We start from the raw sequence: 23710 nt of genomic DNA on the forward strand, positions 1-23710 counted from the left end.
GACCTCTCTCTACCTATTATTCCACATCTTTGGAGAATGAAAGATGAGAAATATTCAAAGAAAGTGAGTGAAAAGCCAAGAAAAAGCTAAGAAGGTCTGCAGTGTTTGACTGTAGCAGGTTAGGTGGAGAAAGATGGTGGCAAATGAAGCAGTGAAATAAAAGAAAACCGTATGATGAGTCAGACGTGTGTGTACATTCAAGCAGTCTATAAATTGCACAGCAGCGAGGGAGAAGTGAAGTATGAGGTATGAGAGGAAAGCAGGAAGAAATGCAGTGACTGAACAGCAAAGCCTCAATTCTTTTTGATTACTCTGAGCTTTAGCCAACCGGGAGAGATGGACTGACCAGTTCAGCTGTGCCAGTCAGGGTTAATAAACCACCTTGAAAGAGAACTTTTTGGTGTCATTTCTATGTAATCCATAATACAGAACAGTGTCAGGGATTTATTCTGTCATTGCTAAGTAAGCAGCAATACAAGACACATGCATGATGGCTGTACTGTACTCTATAAGGCGTGTTTGTCAGGCAGCAGATAACCAGTTCAGGTGTTTGGTCAAATTGCAAGCAAATGATCTGACTTTACACACAACAACAGGGCCCCTACCAGGTGCAGATGCAAAGCCAGAAGCACCGTGTGCTCAACATTAGTTAATGTGCTCTGAGTACCCCATGCAGGCTGTCTCTTAGCAAGGTCAGCAGTTTGAGTTTAGGTGGTTTAGGTTTTAGCCGATATGAAATGTTGTTGTGGGTCCACAAAACACCTTTTGGTGATAACTATGCCTTTAAGTCATAGTTTGTGTATTAAAGTTCATTACTGACCCAGGAAACAGTTTAACACACATAACTGCCACTGTTTGCTCAGTCGGTTTTTATCTTTTTTTTAATTCTGTTAATTTTTATTTACATGTCAGTGTTTGTTTGTTAGATTTTTATTGGAAGTTCCTTGTCTCAGACAGCTACCTCCTGTTATTCAACACAGAAAGTACACAGCACCACACGATGTCATAGCTAGCTGTGATGTCATGGTCATTACATCATAGATTGCAGATTCAATTAGGTCAGACTGCTGCTAAATCCTTTATTCTTCTATGTGTTTGGACCTATGATGAGAGCTGGAAACATGATCACTAAATGCTGCACTTGTTTCACATCCTCTCGGTGATGCTGGCAGAAACCCAGGTCATCACACACACTGTAATGTGTGTAAATTTAAAGCATGACTCACTGTAAGAAAATAGCAAAAAAAAAAAAAAAATCTGCCGAGGTATTTGCCTCCTCTGTTGTGGCTCTGTGACTTAGTTTTTGTTTTTTAGTTATTGTTGTGTTTGCACTATCAGATTTTAATTAATTTGGATTGAGGATGAGATGTTGGCAGCACGTTCTTGGCATTAAAGTTGGCATTTAGAGTCTATTTTATGTTCGTTCGCTTTTTTGTCTGTCTTGTCTGAAGCTGAATCCTGATTTGTCGAGTCCTGCGGTGTCCAGTCAGGGGTGACGTGCTTTATCAAACAACAGCAAAACTGATGACTGAAATATAAAAAGCAGTCATACACACACACACACACACACACGCACGCAATGGGGTACCATGATAACTGCTCCCAACCAGCCATGTTTTCCTCTTCAATACACCCCACTGCACATGACAGAGCAAAGCACACATGGGTCACATTAACCTCTCTCTGTTTCACACACACACACACACACACACATACATTTTTTCCTTGGGGAAACACCAGCTGGGGCATGCAGAATATGGCATTACCATGGCAACAGCATCTATAGGTGTGGCTTTGCTGAGTTGACAGTAAAGGAGAGGGGTGTGAAAATGTGTGCTGGTGTATGTGTGTGTGAATTTTTGTTCGGTGGTTTTATGTGTGGCATCTTGGGTTGGACATCTGTCCCTCCCTTCAGTGCTGCAGCAGAGTCTTTCCATGTTGTAAACAGACAGATAACAGACTCTCTCTCTTGTAGTAGTACAGATTGTCAGCAAATAAAAGACAACGTTTGTTTAGTTTCTGTGGTTTTCTTCTGTTTTCTAAAGGCTTTTGGGACACTATGTGAATATTTATTATTTAAATCAACAAAGGAATGGCTGAAACACTTCTGTAAACTTGGCATTGCAATGCTGCTTCCTAACTTGCATTTGTTCCCATGTCCAGTGAAAACCATGCATGTCCAGATTTGGTGAATTTTGAAATTTTGAGATTCACTAAAAACTGAAAACAGGTCTGAAACAGCTCTGAATGTTATGGAGATACATGGTTGTCATGGGATAGCAACAGAAGGCTGTTATAATACTGAAAATTCAGCTGGAAGATGAAGCTGTCGGATCAGGCTGCACCATCATTTAATTTCTTTCACTTATTTGAAAAAATCAGTTATCTCGCTGAACCTCAGATTGGAATCTTAAGTGTGCATGACTAAATATGCAACATCACCAAGTCAAAATGTCTTTAGGTACTACTTATTAGGACATTAGTCCTCGCCAGCAGTCATCAGATTGTTATTAAGTATCGCTGAATCCTGATTGGATCTCAGAACGACATGACATCACCTTTGTGCAACCGAGCGCCGCCCACATCAAACCAGTGAGAAGTGCACTGAGAGAAACCCCTCTAGTCACTGAGTGAGTCACCGGCATTAGATTCATATGTGTATCCAATAACAGCAACGCAATGTGTGTGGTTACATTGCTGTGTCATTAGCAGGAGTATTAAACTAATTTAGATTGAATTAGGTTCATGCGAGCTATCTAATTTCAACCAGAGAAACATCTAATTGAATCCATGTAATCTCTAATCAGTATCTGTATTGCACTCTGGGTGACATCAAGACTGTAATATGTTTCTTTAATAACTTAACGTATTATCAGTGCCTTTTGCAGAATGGAGCTCTGCCTGTTTTTACCTGTGTGTGCGTATGTGTGTCTTCCTAAGCAGCGTTTGTATCTGTGCTGTTTTCATGTTCTCTGTTTTTTTGTGCCTGTTTATTTGTGGGAAAAAGGTGGGGTTTGTGTCTGTGTAGGTGCTTTGGGGAGATGGATGTTTACTCCTCTCACTCTTCTGAGTTTGTGTGTGTATAGTGTGTGTGTGAGAGAGAGAGAGAGACGGTGTGTAGCCTATAGGCGTGTTTAGCAGAGAAACCATGGGTCAGGAGGCGAGGGAGAGATGTGCAGTCAGGAGTCGTACTTAACAGTCAAACATCATTAAAATCTTCTCTGCCCCTGTGTGTGTGTGTATGTGTGTATGTGTGTGCGTGGGTGCGTGCGCGCGTGTGCATCAGCACATCATGTATATTCATATCTGTGCGCGTATGTGTTCGTGTTTCTCAGTCTGTTCACATTTGTTGGGATAAAAATGTTGTTTTTTCTTTCACAGTTCTGTGATGCCTAGGTTACTTTTTTTCTGTTTTGCCTCTCATGGTCGCCGACAGCGCTGTCATGTTCAAACCCTCCGTATACAGCAGTTTGTTAAAAGACAGCGATAAAGAAGCCAGAAAAGATTCGCTTCACTTCACAGGAGCGACTGTGCTGTGGACACATTCATAACTTAAATGCGCAAAACCGCATTCCTACATGCAGTAGAGACACATTGCGAGAGGACATGCAGCCCTTTAAAGTAGCTGATATCTACTGGCACACTGATCCACACTCACTCACTCACTCCTGTGTTTCACTCTGCAGTAATGGTCTTCTCATCAAAGTGCTGATAGATGTTGCTCACCAGGTTGATTAGAAAGAGGAAGTGCTTTAGTGGATCTTTGCGTCAGAAACAAAACAACAGGAAAATCGAGCCTTTCACAGAGGAAGAGACATTAAAATATGAATGGCAGTGTCAGAGAGGGACACAGAGAGAGAAAGATGGGTTTTGTCCACAGAGAGGAAGATACTTTCATTAATATATTAAGGGAAAATTAGTTCTTTGACAAGTTGTGTTTTAATGTGATGGCTGTGGCCTTCATTCATCTCCATTTTGACAAGACTTGTTTGCATTATTGATGATATCAAGGGACACAGTAGGAGGTCGCGGCTTTCAGCATGTGTTCGATAGACGAAGCATCACAAGAGTCAGATGTTTTATACTGTACATACAAGTGAGTAGTTCAACTATATCTCTTTAACCGGGGGAGCTTCTGAGGTTTTCACCCAAACTGTTTCTGTTCATCCTGGTTTGACCTAATGTGCTGAGATGTACCAAAAGCTGCAGCTCACACAGAGCAAAGTGCAAAGGATGATTCTAACCGACATTTCTGGTACATCCACCTTTGTTTTTGCTCTTTAACACAAGTGTGCTATTTCCACTGGGAACGGGAGAGACTGTTGCCTGTTGCCCCTCACTTTTCAAAATCCTCTTTATGCTCCTGCCATCATGATTTAGGCGAGCGCAGAGAGGTGTTGATAAAATTGTTGATATACACCATTCTTGATGGTGTATATCACTTTCAATTGTGACAGCAGTTGAGCTTTATGGGCCGAAGAGATTGAAAAGAAGACTTTATTTTCCCTGGGGTCCAGTGCCCTTTGCTGTAATTAGTGGTGGTCGTACCTGCAACCCCGGAGGAGGACGACTAGCCAGAACAAAATATCGCAAACTCCTCTTCACAGTCTTCAAGTGAAAAAAATTGCATTCAGTATTTTCCTAAAAGAAATACTATATTTAGAAATAAATCATTTATAAGGCCATAAAAGACTGTGTTCCTTTTGGAAAAATACTATTATTTATTAATCATAAGGTTCTACTCACCAAGAATGGAGGAGGAAAACATAGGAAACTTAAATGCTGTTGAAAAATGAGTCAGTTGACAGAAAGCAGTTGAGAGAAGCGAAGAGGTAATCTGGGAAGACATGGGCAAAGTAAGAAAGACAAAGAGAAGCTGATGGGGAGAGCAAAAATGTACAGCAGAGGGAGAGTGTAATTTTGAGACAATGGAGAGGAGCCATGCAGAGCGGAGCGGCACTGTGCTTCCTGCAGTCTCAGTGGGAGTGTAGCTGTATGTCATATCCTGTCCACCAGCTGTCACTCAAACCAGGGGGTCTCTTCTCTGACACCATACTGACTGACAGCTCACTCCAGTGCTCTATAAATGTGTGTGTGTGTGTGTGTCTATATGTTTCTGTAGTAGGATATATATTTGCACCAAACTGCCTCAGGGGCATGAATGTCCTGTGTGTGTATGAGTGTGTATGTGTTTGTAGGAGCTCATTCCTAATGATAGTAGAAGGTCACTGTTATCAGTCTCATATTCTCTCTGTGTTTCCCCACCAGTCATCACTCCCTCCCTGACAGAAGAACAGGTTCTCTGGTTGTGTCTGATTTTATGAGACACAGTTATTTTTAGCTCTGTGTTTCTTTCATGCCTGGTGTATCCCTTTTGTGACACTTCAAAAAAATGCAGCAAAATATAAAAAGCCTCTTTTTTTTAATCACAGGATGTGTGGTTCTTATTCACAGCTTTGGTTCTCATCCCAAACTGGTTTCGGACACAACAGGTTTTTAAACAGTTCTGGTTCTAATTTGTGGCCATTCCCGAAGTTCAGTTGGGTTTGTTGTTTGTCCATGAATGTCTTTCACGTGAGATAATGTGAAACAATGTGTTGTGCTGTAACGTCTGCTCCACAGGCAGAACAGCCCTAATCGATCAATGAAGTCTAATTACTAACAGCCTGTTCACCTCATAAGACCAGGGTTACTAAAACAAATACAAGTGCCGGGAAACCACATCTAATAGAAACCATGTGTGTCATCTGATTAATTGGCTGCATCAATTAGGCAACAGAGCAATATGACCTACAAGGTTATCTAATATACCACACTAGCTGAGGGTTTGATGGGTTTTATATAAAAATGTTTTTAGTTATTGTCATTTGTTATGTTTTTATTGCAATTTCATTGAGGTGTTATTTGATATAGACTGAACAGGGTTTTTGAAGTAAGGTTAAATCTTAGTTTTATTTGCCTGAATAAAAAGATAAATGCCACAATTTGTAAAAGCTAAACAAAGGTGGAAGAATAAGGAAACACACCAGGTTAATTAACAATGTTTGCAGCATTTTCACCATGATAGACAAAGTTTTTATCATTTTTTCACATGTAATTCTGGCATGTTCTTCTCTACTTATTAGCTTCTACAGTATAAGCAGACAACTGAAGTAGCAATGCTGCTGAAAACTAGTCTGTGTGACCTCAGTGATCTGTATCATCTTTTAGGTCAAGAGTCTCCCCTCGTAAGATCGTGTGTGCAGATTTTTGAATCCAAGATTTGTTTTTGAGATTTGGCTTCCTTACGTGATTGGGGCATGTGTGTGAATGGATGAATGCGAGGTCGAATGTGAACTCTTTGCCCATTAAGGTAGAAAAATGCTATGTAAGTGCAGCCCATTTACCACGAGAATAGCTGTTACTCCAACAAAAAGTCAGCTGTATTAAATGAGGGACATATTCAGTAGGGTCCAGGCTTAAGTGGAGTTCAGGCTAAACCCTAGTTAGTTCAAAAATGTGCAAACCATTCCCCAGTGTATACTGTACTTTTTTACTTTTATATTCTTTGAAACAATAATGTGATAAGTGTGAAACCTACTACTGAGCTTTCTTTATTGCATCATTGCAGAAGCAGTTTCATTAGCTTTGATTCGATGCCATTTCACCTTGCTTGAAGTAAATATGAAAGATCTAATGTTACCAGCACTCCCTCTAATGCACATATCATTTTACATGTGTGTTAAAGTCTATTATACCCGTGTGAACCAATGTGAATATAATAGGCTGACGGGTACAGAGGGATTATAAAAGTCTGGAGAGGGGTGATATTGGCCACGTACATTGACATAAACCCCTATAATGTGCTTGTGTGCCTATGTGTGTATTTGTATGTGTGCAGGGGCTGTAATAGGAGATATGAGGTCTTTATGCAGTAATCCTAGTCTGTATCTCCCCAACAGGAGGGGAGGCATAGAGTTGAAGGGGGGCAGAGAGAGGATGAGAAAGAGAATGAAGGGATAGAAAGGGTTTTTCGAGAACTGGACCCCTGACCTTGATGTGTGTGTGTGCACGTGCGTGACCCCCAGTGCCCGAAGCCCAGCCCTGTTCCACCCCCCGCTGCCACCACCACTCGGGGCGTTACCATGACAACGGGGTTAGAGGCTAGCCCAAGAGCTGAAAAGGAAAGAGGATGCATTCTGACATGAGCTTAGATCTAAGTGCTGCAGCCTGTTAAGAATGCATTTCTCTCTTTTGTTGTTGTTTTTTTTTTGGTGGAATGTGTTTTGGATTCATGCTGGTAAATGCCAGAGATCTAATTTTTCCTCCCTGCAGGTTTTTATACTTGTCGGCCAATTATCTTCCATTTCATTTTTCATTCATGCCTTTGCTCTCGGAGATGTTTGTTTTTAGTTGCATCCTTTTAAAATTGCTCAAGGTGCTTGGCTATGTGCTCCTTCCGCAAGAATTAGCAAACAAACTAGTTCAACCACAAACAACAAGCTGGTGATATGTGCCAGTGTTAACACTCTGCCACGCCGCACCGTGCATTGTAAAAAGCCGTGGCTCTAAACCAGCACTTCCATATGCAGTGATAGGATGGTTTTTGCTATGAAGTGATTAATTTCAGTTGTATCTAAAAGTAATCTAAAAAAGTTCATTTTAGAATTGCACAAACACTGCAAGGTTATACAGAAAAGAAGGAATACAGCAAGTGTGCAAACTGGACGAAGTAATAAACATATGAAATCGCGAATTTAGTATGGAACAGACAAGAGAACAAACCTAAGAATCACACAAGCACATGCTACAAAAGAGATGTGTGTGCATAATATATGTATAAATATGTGCATACATTTAGAAATTCTCCCCATTATCATCCATATTCATTTATTTTCCTTTTAGTTGGTCCATTTGTTTCTCCTACTGATGTTGAGTGATAGCAGTATCAATTTCCACTCGGGGAGGGTGTGGTGATGTCATCCGACAAAACCGTCTAATTGGCTGGCTGTGAGGAAAAGAGGCTCAAATACACATTTGTGTAAACTGGGTGATGGATCGCACTGTTGGTATCTATAGTTCATATTCACACACGCACCCCCCTCCCAACCTCTAAAGCCTATTCCCTCACTCACCCCATCCATTGAGACTTATAATGGATACATCCAAGCCTCACTTTTGTGTTAACAGTGATTTTATCTTTGGTTACCTGGTGTTACTTTTTCTCCAACTCACGTCAAAAATAAAGCCCAATCCATTTGTACTGCCCCTGCCCCTCCAAACCCACCCCCATGTAGAACACACACACACATATGCGAATGTCTACATGGATGAATGCACATCCTGTGTGCTCACACACACACGCACACACTCACCAATCACTTTTCCTCTCTTCTCCCCCCTGGGGAAGCAAAGTCCTGCATCAGCTGCTAAATTGCCTAAACTCTCTCATCTGCTAATGGGCTACCTGTCTTCCTGTGTGTCTGCCTCTCCGTCTACATTAATGAGTTTCTGTTGTCTGTCTGTCTGTCTGCCTCTGTGTCCTCCTGAATGTCTGATGTCTTGTCTTTATGTATGCTGGCTGTGCTGTCTGACTTTTCCTGCTGCCTGTCTGTTCCTGTGCCTCTCCTTTCTGCCTGCCTCTTGGTTCATCAATCCGTTGGTCCCTGTGTTCTCTGTGTTTTTTTCTGTGCTACTCTGGCTGTTTATGAATGTGCTCTAATGCTGATACTATCATGCACACATCTTTCAAAGGAAATATTATCCTCTGCCTGTATGCTGCCACACAACAAAGTAAACAGGAGCCTGCATACATTTCTGTTTGTATTTTCTTTGCCACCATTTTTACTGATGTTTATTGAAAAATAGTAGTCGTATGGTGATGTAAAAGTACTAGGTACAGTTCCAGTAGTAAGATAAGAAGTAGCTGAGTGTTGACTAACTGCTGTATGTAACTGTGCAGATATTCACAGACAATTGCCACACCATTGTGTCCTGATATAAACTTTTAATACAGAGCAGCATCATTTTGCTTTTATATTTATTATGTAAAAAAAGGAAATATGAATACTCTATATGTCAGACAAATACTGATGTGCAAATTGAACACTCAAGTACTTAGTCCCATCCATAGTAGTTATACGAATAGTTGTAATCGTAGTAGTCTGCAGTAATCGACACTGCAGTTGATGACATGTAGTTGATGTCGAGGATTTTACTCCTCTTTGCATGAGCACAGTGATATGTATGTCATATCGCTATGGCAATCAAGGATGCAGTTTAGTGGAGCTGTAAGAGTGGCAAACACCTGCTGAGTGACATTATATATATTGGTTGTAACTGTCAACCTCCCTGCTTGTACTTATTCATTTTGTCATCAGTCCAAACATTTTTCCAGAATAGAATTTCCTCTTCTTTATTCTCACCTGTTCTACTCTCTCACATCTCTACTTCAGCTATGTTGAGACGAGCGTGTCTGTCACTATGGCATGACTTCTCTGTAACCGAGTTTAAGTCAAGAGGAGGAAGACATTTCCCAAGCGAAACAGCCGTGAAGTATGCAAAAATGGCCCCGAAGACAATGATATTGTAGTGGAATTGATTTAGATTGATGGCTGCTAGTGTGAGTTTGGATATATACTTTTAATTTACCTCATATGTTGCAATAAAGAAGATGTTTTCTGTCTTTGTCAAATCACTTCTTCTGGACCTCCTTCCTCACCGCTCCTGTATTGTCTATCCATTTTCATCCCTATTTCAATGCATCTACTCTGATGTCTGTCTAGTTCATGAACCCTATCATAAATAGAGCCCCGCTGACATTTCAATTTGCCTCATAACCCCTCATGTATTTACACACACACACGCAAACACACCAAGTTCATTGTTGAGCATCAGTTCAGTGGCAGGCCTTTCCTGGGTTTCCACGGAGACAAGGAAAAGCAATAACTGCACACTTGACCCCTCTGCTCTTTTATTGGCCCCTTCTCCCCTTCACACACACGCAGTAATACACACTCACACACCTCAAATCTAATCTGGGAGAGTGAGCCTCCATGCCGATATTCCCTCATCTTCCCCTGAGGATTAGAGAAGAGAGGCAGAGGAGAAGGAGCAGGGAGAGGAGGAAGTTAATAATTTCATCTCACAGTGACCTGGAGACGATAAGATCGATTGTTTGGCTCTTTGTAGTCTCCTCATATCACACACACACACACACACACACACATACACATACACATACATATACACATACACATACATATACACAGTTTCACACGGCATAACACACTTCACAGTCACTCACAGAGATGATCACAGTTTCCCATCCTCTCTCTCTCACGCTGTCTCTCTCTCTCTCTCTCTCTCTCTCTCTCTCTCTGTGTGTGTGTGTGTCTCTGTCTCTCTCTCTCTCTGTCTGTCACACGTGTTTAGCAAAAGTTGAACAACTTACTGAAACTTTATGATTGTGAGGGATGATGAGAGGAACTCTGGGCAGGGGGGAAAGTGACTGTGACTGAGAAAAAGTAGGAGAAAAACACCAGGCCAGAGAAAAAGAGGGGGAGATTGAAGGAAAATATTAGGAGGAATGACAGGCCAGCCTTAGCGACAAGGCTGTTTACTGTTTATTTTGGTCTCCACTCTCATTTCTCTTCATATTGGCAGAGTGGAGATGATTTCCTCTCACTGTTTATTCCTGTGTGGGTTTCTTGTGTCGTGTTGTTGTTTGTGTTATGTTTGTGTGTGTGTGTGTGTATGTCCTCCGTTTGCCTTGTCTAACATCGTCTATCTGAACTCAATCTCTCCACAATCATTGGTTGTTCACATAACATCAAGGTCCCAGAGTGGGATTTCTTATTTTTCTTTCCATACCTACTCAAACAGCTCCTGAGCAAATCACGCACTTGAACTACCTTCAGTGGTGAATGTAAAATGCAGAGTGCAAATGAATTGTGTGTTATGTGGATGAATGAATCAAGCGCTTCAGACATTATTACTTACAATGCTTAGTTTTCGCTCAGTTTGATGATAGATTCCAGCAATCCTGATGTCAGTATCTTCTAAGAAGTGCGGCTTGTGCTCCTTATCATTATCTCAAACACACACAGATGAGGGGTGGATTTAAATAACCATGAAAATATTCAGTGGATTTTTTTCTCATGTTTTACAACCCAGGACCCCCCCACCCCCCCACCCCATGTGCCCTTTTTTGTGCAAACAGTAACATGAAGCTTTGAAATTTGAAAGAAAATATGATACTTTTGTCTGTGGAGAGCGTGGAGTGCATGTGTTATTGTGTATCTGGCATTACTGCAATCCATCCCGAGTGACCAGATTCAAAAGCTAAAGCTAGTTCTCCACGGTACGTGTGAACAACAAGAGCTTACACATGATGATTTGTGCCTCTTAGTAATCAGGTCAGGGTCGATTGGATTGTTTTTTTGCGTCTGGAGTGTTTGTGTGTGTGTGCACACCTGAGTGAATGTGCGCTTGCTTGTGTAGAAGGCGGCGCGCAGTGTTGTTTCCCTGCAGTGTTGCCTTCTGCAACACAGGTGTGTGTATTTGCACTCTGCTGTATGAGCGACACTAATATTACATTATTATACTACACAATTTCTTTTCAAGCAATAAAATGAATTGTTTTTTTCACTATCTGTTCGTATTGTAAATTCTGTATTCTAAATTGCGTAATGATAAATACATGTGCTCAAATCCCTCTGGAAAATGAGATCATGAGCTCTGTGGGGCTTAACTGAATAAACAAAAGTTATATATGGTCTTTGCCTCTAATCTTTGGTAAAATTTCCATGCGAATACACACTACGAGCTGCATGAGTCCCTCGTGTCCCTCCCACTGATGTCTTGTTTTCCTTTTGTGTTTTTTCCATGCAGTTCTCCAAGGAGAAGTACCTGCTGGAGTCTCCTCCTGAGAAACTTCGTAAGGAGCTGGAGGAGGAGCTGAAACTGAGTGCTGCTGACATCAGGAGCCATGGCTGGTACCATGGACACATACCCAGAGAGGTAAACGTTGTGGAATCTGTATATATGCACAGAGGAATACACCTGTTAGTCCTGAGTGGATGTTTGACAGATACACACTTGACTCTCCAAGGCAATAAACTGTGGTAACACACTGCCTGTGTACAGTATGTCCCAGCAAATACACTGATACACACAAACATATGCACACATGGTTTCTGGCTTGCAGCTGTGAGGATTTGTGCTTTTCTCTATCTTTGTGGTTTTATACATAACAGTCAACTTAAAGACACCAATTTGAGCTCAGGGCAGCATTTTTCACTCTCTCACACTTTCTGACACAAGTTTTCAAACTTTATCAGGAAGCCCACTACTACACTACTACTCTGAATGAAAATACTTCACATTAAACGTCACACCAACGCCTCTTAGTCTCTGTGGCGGTGAAATGAATTATGAAAAATGAATGAATTACGAATGATGTGTCTTAAAAAGCCAGGAATAAATAAGATAAAAGCAGAAACATAATAGTGTTTCTGTGTGGGTTGATGTGGTTGTCGTCCAATAGTATTAGTTGAGCGATTACTTGGCCAAAGTCTTTTGGCTTTGACAGCACAGTTTAAATGCTTTACACACAGAATGACACTGATTACTGAATCCCATCATCTGTCACAGCTCAGTAGAAATTGCTTTAGCGTTCAGAAGGAGGGGAAATGCTGCCAAACAGACAGCTGCGCGTGTTGCTGATGTACGCAGTTGCATTACACAGCTGGTGACTGAGACACAGATACAAAGAGACACACAACAACAGATACACGCACACACATACTGTATGCACGTGTGGAGGTCCCTTATTTATAAACACATCCTCTGTTTTTTGATCACCTTTGTTCTCCATCTCTCTCTCTCTCTCTCATACACACACACACACACAGAGAGAGAGAGATTCAAATCAGCCATCTGTGAGTCTTTCCTCTTTTAATTAACATAAAATATTCATGTATTCATGGATTGCCTCTGTGTAAACTTGGGGAAACCCAGAGCCCCCTGGTTACCCAAACAATATTTAGCGACTAGATTTCAGTGGTTACTGTACATTAGCTTCCTTAAAGCCCATTCTTTTTCTTCTCCTTTTCTGTTTTTCTTCCATTTAAAGTGATCATTTCCAGTATGTAAACAAGTCACACAGAGTGTAAGGACCAATGTGGCTTTCCTTTTAGTCGTATTGTTTCGTGTATTTTCATCTAAACCCTCATTGTAAAACATGATAAATTCTTATATTTAGTGAGGGAGAGTAGTCATATGTGGTCTGAGCTTTTGTTCTGTGTATATACTGCCTCCTGCTGGTGTAGAAGCATCATTTACCCTGTGCTGTGCTGCATTGCATATTTCATGCCTTGTTTCCCATGCTGTGCAAACTTAATGCATCTCACCTTCAGCCTTCATCGATAGCCGTTTTGCAGGATGTTTTAAAGGGAATACTGCTCCGTTTCTGTTTTTACTACATGGCCATGAGAACAATATTTGTGATCTCTTCTCATAGAAACCAGAGACACATCTGCAATGTTTTAGATGTACTGCCTGGAGCTGTTCCATTGCCCATGAATGTGGAGATTGCTTTTCTGGATTGCTTATTTTTGTCAATAAATAGTACTGAACTGGATAAAATGTGTCTTCAGAATGTCATTCGGGCCCTTGTTGATGGCTTTACATCCATCATTGCCAGCGTAGAGTGTGCATAGCAAAGACAGTTTGGCAGTGAGAGAGATAGATGTGTTTGTTCATAACTGTCCTAAGGCACTGTTACAATAATCACGATTCTCTAAATTCAATTATTCAACAGACAAAGTGTCAGAAACAAAATATTCACACACATGCTGTAGCTCGGTGAGTTGGCCTCCAGCTCTTTAGAATGTTACTAATTTATAAACCATATGCACTTTTTTCTCTGTCTAGGTGTCAGAGACTCTGGTTTTACGTAACGGAGATTTCCTGGTGCGTGACTCTCTGACCAGCGTGGGTGATTATGTGCTGACCTGTCGATGGGATAATGAGGTGCTGCACTTCAAGATCAGCAAAGTCCTGGTCAAATCCAATGAGACCAAGGTACTCATTAAAGCTTTTACTTTTTGTCTGTTTCAGCACTTCCTAAAGGCTATTATTTTTGATACAGTAATACTTGATGCCTTACACCTCTTTGTGAATTTTCTTCTCATGCACTTTTATTCAGATTTTTTTGTTTTCTGTTTACTTGAGTCTAATGTTGTTGTTGTCTAATCTCTCTACTTCACATCAAACCTTCATCTCTCAGAAAGTCACTGAGTAGTTTACTGAGTGTGAACAGGAAGTACACTAGTAGCCCAACAATGGTTCTGTTCCATTTAGGTTTCTCAGTTCTCACTTAGACAGTTCATCTAAGTGGAATCCAGCCTTTAGTAACGTTAATAGTCACAACTGTGTTTAGCCTGTCAAACTGGTCACTGTGTGAAGTGTGTATTGAGTTTTGACTGCATTTTTTATCTATGTGTTGCCCCTCTCCATCCCATCTCAGATTCTGAACAGATTACATTTTTGGCCACCTGATGGGGCCTATTTTCTGTTGTGGCTAATGATGGAAATAGTTGCGTGGGTAGGCTAATTTGGTGCAGGTGTGCCTTCTTGTGCAGCTGTGCCTCTTTGTCCGCCTCAAACCTCAATTCTCAGCCTCATTATGTCATTATGCACAAAGCACTTATTCAGTTATTCTGCGCTGCTTAAACGGGTTTCGTGCAACAAAGAAAAAATAGAATTTAAATGGAACACAAAGCATTTTGTGTTCCCCTCTAAAAGAAACCGTTTATTCTCTGGTGACAGAACATGAAGGCTGCCTCCCGGAGAGAGAACACAGAAGCAAACTCTTAGATGTGTCCTTGGTGTCAGCAGGTGAGCTGTTAAATTCTGCTGTGTCTTCATCCTCAGGTGCAGTACATGTTGGAGTCTGACAGTTTTGACTCGGTCCAGGAACTTGTGCGGTTCTACGTGGGCCAGCGCAAACCGGTGTCCCAGTCCAGCGGTGTGCACATTTACTGTCCAGTCAGCCGGACTCTCCCTCTGCGCTACCTGGAGGCCACCTTTGCTCTGGCCAACAGCAAACAAGGCTCCGCCTACTCGCCATCCAGTCAGAGGGGAGCATACATCAAAAGGAGGAGCGTCACCATGACTGATGGACTGACGACTGAGAAGATGATACCTCACAGGTGAGCTGGGAGGAAGAGGAGTGCAATGAGCAGCTAATAATAACTTTTATGCCGTCTTCATCATATTTGCATTGTTTCATTCTTGCTTTATGTTATATACATGATCAGTGACTCAGACAGTCCCAGTCCAGTTAAGACGCCAGTGGCAACACCAGAACCAGAGCCGGAACCTGTGCCCATTTGCAGGTTGTGTGTGCGTTTGTGTGCGTGAGTGTTGAGTGTGAGAGAGAGACACGAGTGTTGTGTTTGAGCACTAAAGTAGTCCACTTAGCTCCCACTTTCCTTCAGTCCTCTCACCTCACAGACACTGATGGCACTTCCCATAGTAATGAGCCTGTTAGTGTCCTCAGAATGAACTTTTGAAATGTTCACTCGTTCACTTCTGCACTCTGTTGGACCGTTTGAAACTTGAATTTACAAAGCAGGAGCAGGTAAATTTGTTACGTAAAGTGGAAACCTATGCCAGTGACATACTAGCATTCAGAAAGCAAAAATTTGTGGAAAAAATATACTAGTGATAATGCAGTTAATAATCAGTGTTTTCATTTTTGGAATTAGAATTTCTAAGAGGCCACATTGTACTGTATTATCTGCTCCTGCTTTATGGTCTGAAACGTGGTTTTGATTGATAAGTAACAAAAGAAAATACATATTTCAAAGCTGCACCAACTAAAGCGTCTCCCTCTTCTCATTTACATCTGTAACACCACCATTCCTGACCTCTGAAACTGATAAATATGACATGCTGAATGCATTGCATTGCTTTTCTGGTTTCCTTCAGTAACTTGACCACTTTCTAAAAATGTTGTGTTTGCAGCCCGTCAACGATCCACCACCATAAAGATGCAATGCGGAACTGTGCGATGAGCATGGACCAGATTCAGGAGTATCGCTGCCCCTTGTCACCAGTTGGGGAAACCCCACTTGCTCCAACATACAATGCTAGTAAGTGCCAGAGACTCAAACACACATAAATGAAAAGTTCTCCCCCTCACATTCACAAACAGTCTCCATAAGACTCCTCTCTCTTTCTTCAGTCACCAGGCAGAGAGCCCACTCAGGTGGGCGGGTCCTGGCTGTCATCCCGCCTTCCCCTGTGATGCGTCGTTCTAGTGACCCTCAGCTCAGCCCCTCGGCAAATGACAACCCTCCGGAGCATCCCGCACATACATCTCACTCGGCACATGCCTCACCCGCTCATCATCCCAGCTACCAATCACATTCATCAGAAACAGCAGGGAGCTACTGTGACCTCAGACCTTGCCCTTCTGGGCCCCCTAAACCCCCGGCTAAGAGCTATGTGGAGCGATTGCGAGTGGAAGAAGGGAGGCAGAATGGAGCGAGAGAGGACGGAGAGGGGATGTTCAGCACCCCGCAGGTGGAGACTACATCTTCGTTCAGGCCATCCAGGTATAACACATGTCCAAAGAAAGACAAGTCAGACATCTGACCTTCAAGTATGTCAAGTTACTTTAGAAGTTACTTTTTAAAAGAAACAGAGCTCATTGCTACAGTGGGATTAATGTAAGAGAGAAAAATTTTATCACAGATGGCTAAAATATGGTAGTGAGTCACTGCTGTGCAGCTATGAGTGAGCAGAGTCTGGAAGATGGACTCAAGCAAACAGCTAATAACCCTATGGGAAATAGCCTGAGGGAAGACTTTATGCTGTGGTCGGCGACACGGCAGATACTTTATTTTGCTGGGCTTACGGTGCCATGAGAGAACACAGTAGATGAGGCTTGTCAAAGGAAAATGATAAGGTACACTTAGTTTGCAGCAGCAATGGAGCAGGTGGCAGGTTTTGGACAGCTCAGCGTCTCCTGCGAAATTTTGTTGCGAGGGGATTATTGTGAGTGTTAACACTGCTGGGGAAATTGACAGTTAAGGCAGTGAAGCTTGTTTAAATTTGAGGCTGCCACGGACTGGCTGGCTGAAGAAAATAGGCATGATTAAGACACAACGTGAGAACTAATGTGCGTGTCACATAGCCCAGAATATATATTGTGTATTTGTTTTCCTGCGTGCATTAGTCCAGTTTTGTCAACAATTAACTTGGTTTCCGATACATTAGGTGTATTTGCTGGAAACTTGCATTATTGGTAAGCTTTCAGCTTTCTACGTTATAAGATTTGTAATGTTTCACGTCAGTTGATAAAAGTTCAAACTACAAATGCAAACTGATTCACACCAGACAGTTTCATCAAATAACTGTAAGACTCCTTTTTAGAGAGTTAATTGTGATTCTAATGTTTCAATGATCAGCAGATTTTAGCCTGTCACAGAAGTGCTGGTGTCAGCATATCTGTCTGCACATAACTAACTGAAAATTGCACCACAGAAATGAACAGTACTGTATAGTACTGTATAGTACTTGTAAATAGTCCACCAGAGAGCATTTTGAACTACACAGTACATACTTCAGTCATAGTTCTTTAAGAACAAAGGACTAAGACTAAGGGATTTCTTTATCAAACATGCTACATGAACTTCACCTGTGCAACCAACCAGCTGGACAACTGGATGAGCCTAAATCATTCTGGTGTATCTTGTCTATATCTACAGCTCTCTTTTCTTGCAGTCTTGCCAGTGCTCACGTTCTGTCCTGGTTCAGTGTTTTTTTAATACGGTGTAATCGCTCCTGTGCAGGTACGAGTCTTGCCTCTTGCCAGCTGAGAATAAGCCTCTGGAGATGTCTGTGCTGAAGAGAGTCAAAGAACTGCTGGCTGAGGTGGACGCAAGGACTGCAGCTAAACACATCACCATGGTGGACTGCAGGGTATGCGCACACACACACACACACACATTTATATTTATGCTGTTCACTTGCAAGTATGCAGAAGTGTTCAAGCGCACATTCATACATGCTGACTTGCATGATCACATACAGTAAGTACACAAATGTGAACAACAATAGACATGCATGTAAGCACACAAACATACTCACACACTATCAAATACCTACACACACACACAACATATATGGCTAATAGTTTTTTATATGTTTAAACAGGTGGCTAGAATATTAGGTGTAACCTCGGAGATGCAAAGGATGATGGGAGTGTCCTCAGGTTTGGAGTTACTGACACTACCACATGGACACCAGCTAAGACTTGACCTGCTGGAGAGGTACAACTTTGTCTTCCTTTATGCATCACTCACCAACTCCTGCGTTAATTCAGCTATCGATTATCTTCCTCTCCATCATCTCTTCTCCTCCCTCTTCTGTTCTTACCGTCATCCTCTAAATCTCTCATCCTCTTTACTCCACCTCTTTTTTACCTCTCCATTCATTATATGACACATTAAATATTTCTCAGTGTAACAGTATTTTGCTGCAAGCGAACTTGATAAAAACTGAGTATGAGATCAAACTGATCAAACTGTACTTTTTAGCTTTGCTGTGACCGCCTCTTATTGAACTTTGCTTGAACACTTGAAGTGTGTTATTTACCTCTTCAACATCTGGCTTCGTCAGATGCTTCCCTCATTCAATATGCTACAATCCTACAAACCCTTTCAGCAGCAGCAGTTAATTGATGAGGTTTTACTGAATAGCATCTTCTTCTTTTCTCAGGTTCTACACCATGTCGATCATGATGGCAGTGGACCTCCTAGGCTGTACAGGAAGCACAGAGGAGAGGGCGGCCCTACTCCACAAGACCATCCAGTTGGCAGCAGAGTTGAAAAGCAACCTGGGCAACATGTTTGGCTTTGCGGCTGTGATGAGAGCTCTGGAGTTGCCACAGGTGAGACAAACAGAAGAAAAACACAGAAGAAAGTCATTATCATTAACACAAAAAGGTTTTCATAAAAAAAATGGTGTTCTTAAAAATTTTGTTGTATCACTCTTTATTTCAGATTTCCCGTCTGGAACAGACATGGGTGACATTACGCCAGAGACACACAGAGGGCGCTATTCTATATGAGAAGAAACTCAAACCTTTCTTGAAGAATATGAACGATGGCAAAGGTAAAATCCTAGTTTACATGGCTTTCATGTGTTTCATACAAAACATGATGTATTTATTTACAGCTCTGAACTCAAAACTCTTACAGAGAATAGTGCCCTGTCCAACACCTCTGTCCCTCACGTCATTCCCGTCCTGTCCTTACTGGAGCGGGGCATGGCTCTTGGGGAGACTCTGGAGCCCTGGGAGAGTGCAGAGGTGGGAGTGGATGTGGTCATGTACCACCTAGAGGCAGCACGTACCATCGCACATCACGGGGGGATCTATAGAACCAACGCTGAGACCAAGCTGCAGGGTAAGACCAAGAGCTGTCTTTGAGAGCATGAGCTAAGATGGCGTTTGTGTTGTTTTTAGCTTTACTATACGTTCTACCCTCTCTATGTTTCTCACTAATACTGTTAATACTGTTAAGTTAAAGCTCAATAATACAGTCCATCCATCCATCCATTTTATAGCAGTTATCTGTCAGGGTCACGGCGCGCTTGAGCCCAGCTGAGTACGGATGAGAGGCGGAGTTCACCCTGGACTGGTCACCAGTCAGTCGCATGGCCGACACACAAAGACAGTCACAGACGCCCCCACACTCACATCAAGGGGCAACGTAGAGCAGATAGTTAACCTAATGTGCATGTTTTTGGGATTGTGGAAGAAAGCCGGAATACCTGGAGAAAACCCACACAGGAACAGGGAGAACATGCAAACTCCACACAGAAGGGCCCAGACTGGGATTCAAACCCTCTTGCTTTGAGGCGACCGCGCTAACCACTGCGCTACCATGCTGTCCATTAATACAGTCACCTTAATTATTTCAATCACACCAAACTTCAGAAATTACTAAAATAAGCCATTTTCTCAGGACAGATTCTTCACTTCTTGTGGTACAGCTGGTGTTGCTTTACATCACATGCTGCTTAAGTATTGGCGTTAATAATGGCGAGTGTGTGTGTTACTATCAGAGTTATCACGACATCACCGATTTGATGTACCGATTGTGTGTGTGTGTGTGTGTGTGTGTGCGCGGTTACCATGTTAACTGTATTGATCTCTAATACCTCCCCGATGGTTCACAGTTTGAGCCCATTACTGCTTTATTGAACCATGTGTCAATAGCTATCAGCTCACATCTCTGTTTTCTGTTATATCTCACTATTGATCATCGTGACCTCAGTCTGCTCCTTTCATCAGCAATGCTATGAACCACGGTTGAGATGGTTATTTAATATCGTTCTTGAAATAGGTTCAGCTCAAGATGTTTGTGTTGGAACCATATCTTTTAATTCTTTCATAGAGTAAAATTATGGGGTTTGAACTCTATAATTGAGCACTGGGGTGGAATGTACTTAAACATCGATCATCAAAAAACATCAATTTCCTGTAGCAATGGAGGGATGATAATTAAGCAGGAAAGCTGAACAGCATGTGTGACAAAATAGTCTCAACTCAAAGGTCAGCTTTTCGTAGCTTTAAATCTCAAATCTCGTACGGCCTTCATCAGCAAATAGAACTGACTCATTTATCGTCTGTCGTACGATATTAAATGCTCATTTGCGGGACGAAACCCTTGATGAGGAGACAGAAAGCTCAGAAAAGTGGACCTTTGAGTTAAAATTTTTCCCAAAGAGTGATGATCATTTTTAATTTTCCACACAATTTTGTTAATTACCCTGTGTTTTTGGGATAATTTTTCAGATTTTAAATTTTCAGTTTTGAAAATTTACTATTTAATATGTATTTGATAGTTTTTGCATTTTTTTTTTCACAAATGATTTGGTTCATATTTAGTTACACTCTTGGTGGTATGGAATGGTTTTATTTTGTAAGACAAAACAGTTTTAATAAAAGGTAAAGTACACTGACTAGATCATGCACATTTCAAGAACTTTCTCCTCTCCTCTCCAGGACTCCAGGAGCGAGCAGAGATACTCGAGATCTTCCAGACAGAGTTTCAGATGCGCCTCTTGTGGGGCAGCCGTGGTTCTGAGGGCAGCCAGTCGGAGCGTTATGAGAAGTTCGACAAGGTCCTCACAGCCCTGTCGCATAAGCTAGAGCCTCCTGTGCGCCACAGCGAGCTATAGCACCTGCCCCGACACCCGCCATCGCCAAAACACCCCCATCTGCACTCACCACTCATTGTGGTATGGTCTTGTTTTGCATCGCAGAGGATGATGTGAAAGAGTTCAGCGTGAACACTGATGAAGAGGCAGCTAACAGAGCATGTGAAGTGAGCAACAAGAATACAGAGAAGAGGGTCTCACTTAAAACGTGTGTGGACTTCTACTTCGCCAAAATATTTAAATGGAATCGGAGAAGATACGAGGTAAGTGTCAAGAAGATGGGAGAGATGGATGACCAGCTCCTCTGTCCAGCGACAACATGTGTATGGTGTGTCCCGAGGGCCAAACAGAGCTGCACAGTTTGGTTTTGCTCCAATTAAATACAGGCACTCTCTTGTTTCCAAAAACTGCTGTCACACACTGTAGCAGAAATGATAACAGCAACTTGCATAGCTCATATATAGATGTTGTGTCTGTGTGAGTGAGTGAGTGTGGGTGTGTGTGTGTCTGTCTGTCTGTCTGTATGTATGTTTGCATTCCTTCATTTTTGTATGTCATTAATTTTTCTTTTTTTGTCATTGATTTGTTATGATCAAAGGATATCTAAACATCACGGACTTTGCTTCACCAAATTCATGAGAATCCATCAGTGCTCATTCTGAGGGAACCATGTTCATAAAACCTCATTAATTATCTATCAAGCAATCCCATTGAATCCCATTAAAAATTTATCAGGCATGCATTAATAATCGTATCAGAAGTGAAACATTTGCAGAAGTAATGCAGCAACTTTTAGTATGAGGGCACTGTGAGTTGTTAAAAACATTAAAGCAACCTCCCTCTTTTGTAACTGACCAATGCATTTGTTATTTTGTGCCTTGTGCACAAAATTTTGGCTAAAAACAGCACTATGAGACAGGAAAACTGGGATGTACGCTCTTTAAATTGAGTTAAAGCAATGTTTCACTTAGTATGTCAACATTTACGAGCATGGTTTGGTATGACTAGCTTCTGTGTGTACATTTGCAGAAATAATTCAAATGGTTGATGCATGCAGCTATAAATGTTATACCAAGTAAAATGTTGCTTTAAACGACTAATTTAAATGTGTATTTTAACTGTCAACCTTGAGAAATATACAGCTGATACAGTGAAGATCTTTGATGTCTGTGGATAATCTTGAACAGACAAAGAATTTATTTTTATTTTATTTTATTTTATTTATTTAATTTTTTTTTTTTCAATTTAAAAACCAATGAATGATTAAGAAATGTGAATTGGCTGAATCAAATATGGACATGTTGACCACAGCCCATGCAGCCAGAGAGAATGTCTTTTGGTAGTGTGTTTTGAATTTCAACAATAGAGCTAAAATGATGCTAAAATATTTACTGCTGTGAGATTACATTTTGGTTGACTCTTCAGTGTTAAATCATTGCTGTTTTTACAGCATGTGGGCCTGGGAGGACTGCAGCCAACTCTCAGAGCTATGCAATCATTTCAAAAAGGGCTGAGAGCCTTTAGGAACAGATGCCCATTCAGAGTGTTTTAGAAAATCAGTTTTCCACTTTTTGCCACTTACATCACCTTCTCCTGTTCCTAACTCTACCCAAAATGATAATCTATATATGAAAAAAATCATGTCAGATATCAGTAATAATAATCTTAAATATATCAATAATATTCTATCTCTGAGTTGCATATCAGAGATCCTTATTTGGCATCAGCTGTACAGGTCAGAATATGGGGTGAAGAGCCATGTGCCAGTTTCTAGTGTGGTCCAACAGGGGGCAGTCTTTCGTCAGCAAAAAAAAAAACAATAAATCATTAATTGTACTATATCAGGAAGACGCACTCACACGCACACACACAAACACGTTACACAGGGGAATAAAACATATTTATTGTGTGTGTTTTGAGACCAATGTTTGATGTTACTGGTTATCAGATATCAAACCTACGGGTTTAGGTTTGATATCTGATAACACTGACGGTGAAAAAGTGATGATGATGATGATGACGATGATGTTTTTATTTGTCCGCCGGTCAAATGCTGTACAGGAAACCTGACAGTGTGTGGATTCTCCTGTTTTTCATAAGGGGACTGTATGAAATGAACTTGAAAAGCAAAAAGACAAGAAATGTTTTAGGACTGATTCCATGTTTTTTTACGTATTGTACATAGCAATTCACTTTTTTCAAATAAAATGATTGCTCGTGTCATGGAATTTGATGTTGTTTTTTATTACATACTCGGAAAACCTGACATCAGTAATCACTACATCGTCAATGGCTGAAATAATTATGCACTATTGATTTCTGTTTGGGAATTGTTCGATAAAGACAGCAGTATCCAGCTGTTTAAGGAAACATTTAAGCCTTTTTTTAATGAAACAATATTTGTGAGCTCTTTTCGAAAAACTTGTAAAAAAAAAAATGAAGCAAATATTAATAATAAGAAGAAGAAATGAAGAGCTTGAAATATTGCCAT

General features: G+C 41.3%; 1 protein-coding gene across 3 annotated transcripts in view; it reads left to right on the plus strand.

The window, feature by feature from the left end:
- sh2d3ca (SH2 domain containing 3Ca) overlaps positions 1-23093 on the plus strand; it is a 47241-nt gene extending 24148 nt beyond the window's left edge. For 2 of the 3 annotated variants that reach the window (XM_046375234.1, XM_046375237.1), the window contains 12 exons: positions 11872-12000; positions 13915-14064; positions 14917-15194; positions 15303-15380; positions 16012-16139; positions 16232-16604; positions 17844-17973; positions 18208-18323; positions 18772-18943; positions 19056-19167; positions 19254-19460; positions 21065-23093. In XM_046375234.1, coding sequence (XP_046231190.1) covers positions 11872-12000; positions 13915-14064; positions 14917-15194; positions 15303-15380; positions 16012-16139; positions 16232-16604; positions 17844-17973; positions 18208-18323; positions 18772-18943; positions 19056-19167; positions 19254-19460; positions 21065-21240 — 2049 coding nt within the window. In that variant the 3' untranslated portion in view covers positions 21241-23093. The remainder of the gene's footprint in view (positions 1-11871; positions 12001-13914; positions 14065-14916; positions 15195-15302; positions 15381-16011; positions 16140-16231; positions 16605-17843; positions 17974-18207; positions 18324-18771; positions 18944-19055; positions 19168-19253; positions 19461-21064) is intronic. The other variant, XM_046375236.1, reaches the window with a different exon arrangement.
- Positions 23094-23710: the final 617 nt, after the last annotated feature.

The sequence above is a fragment of the Scatophagus argus genome, chromosome 20 (assembly GCF_020382885.2).
Source record: "Scatophagus argus isolate fScaArg1 chromosome 20, fScaArg1.pri, whole genome shotgun sequence".
Classification (NCBI taxonomy): Eukaryota; Metazoa; Chordata; class Actinopteri; family Scatophagidae; genus Scatophagus; species Scatophagus argus.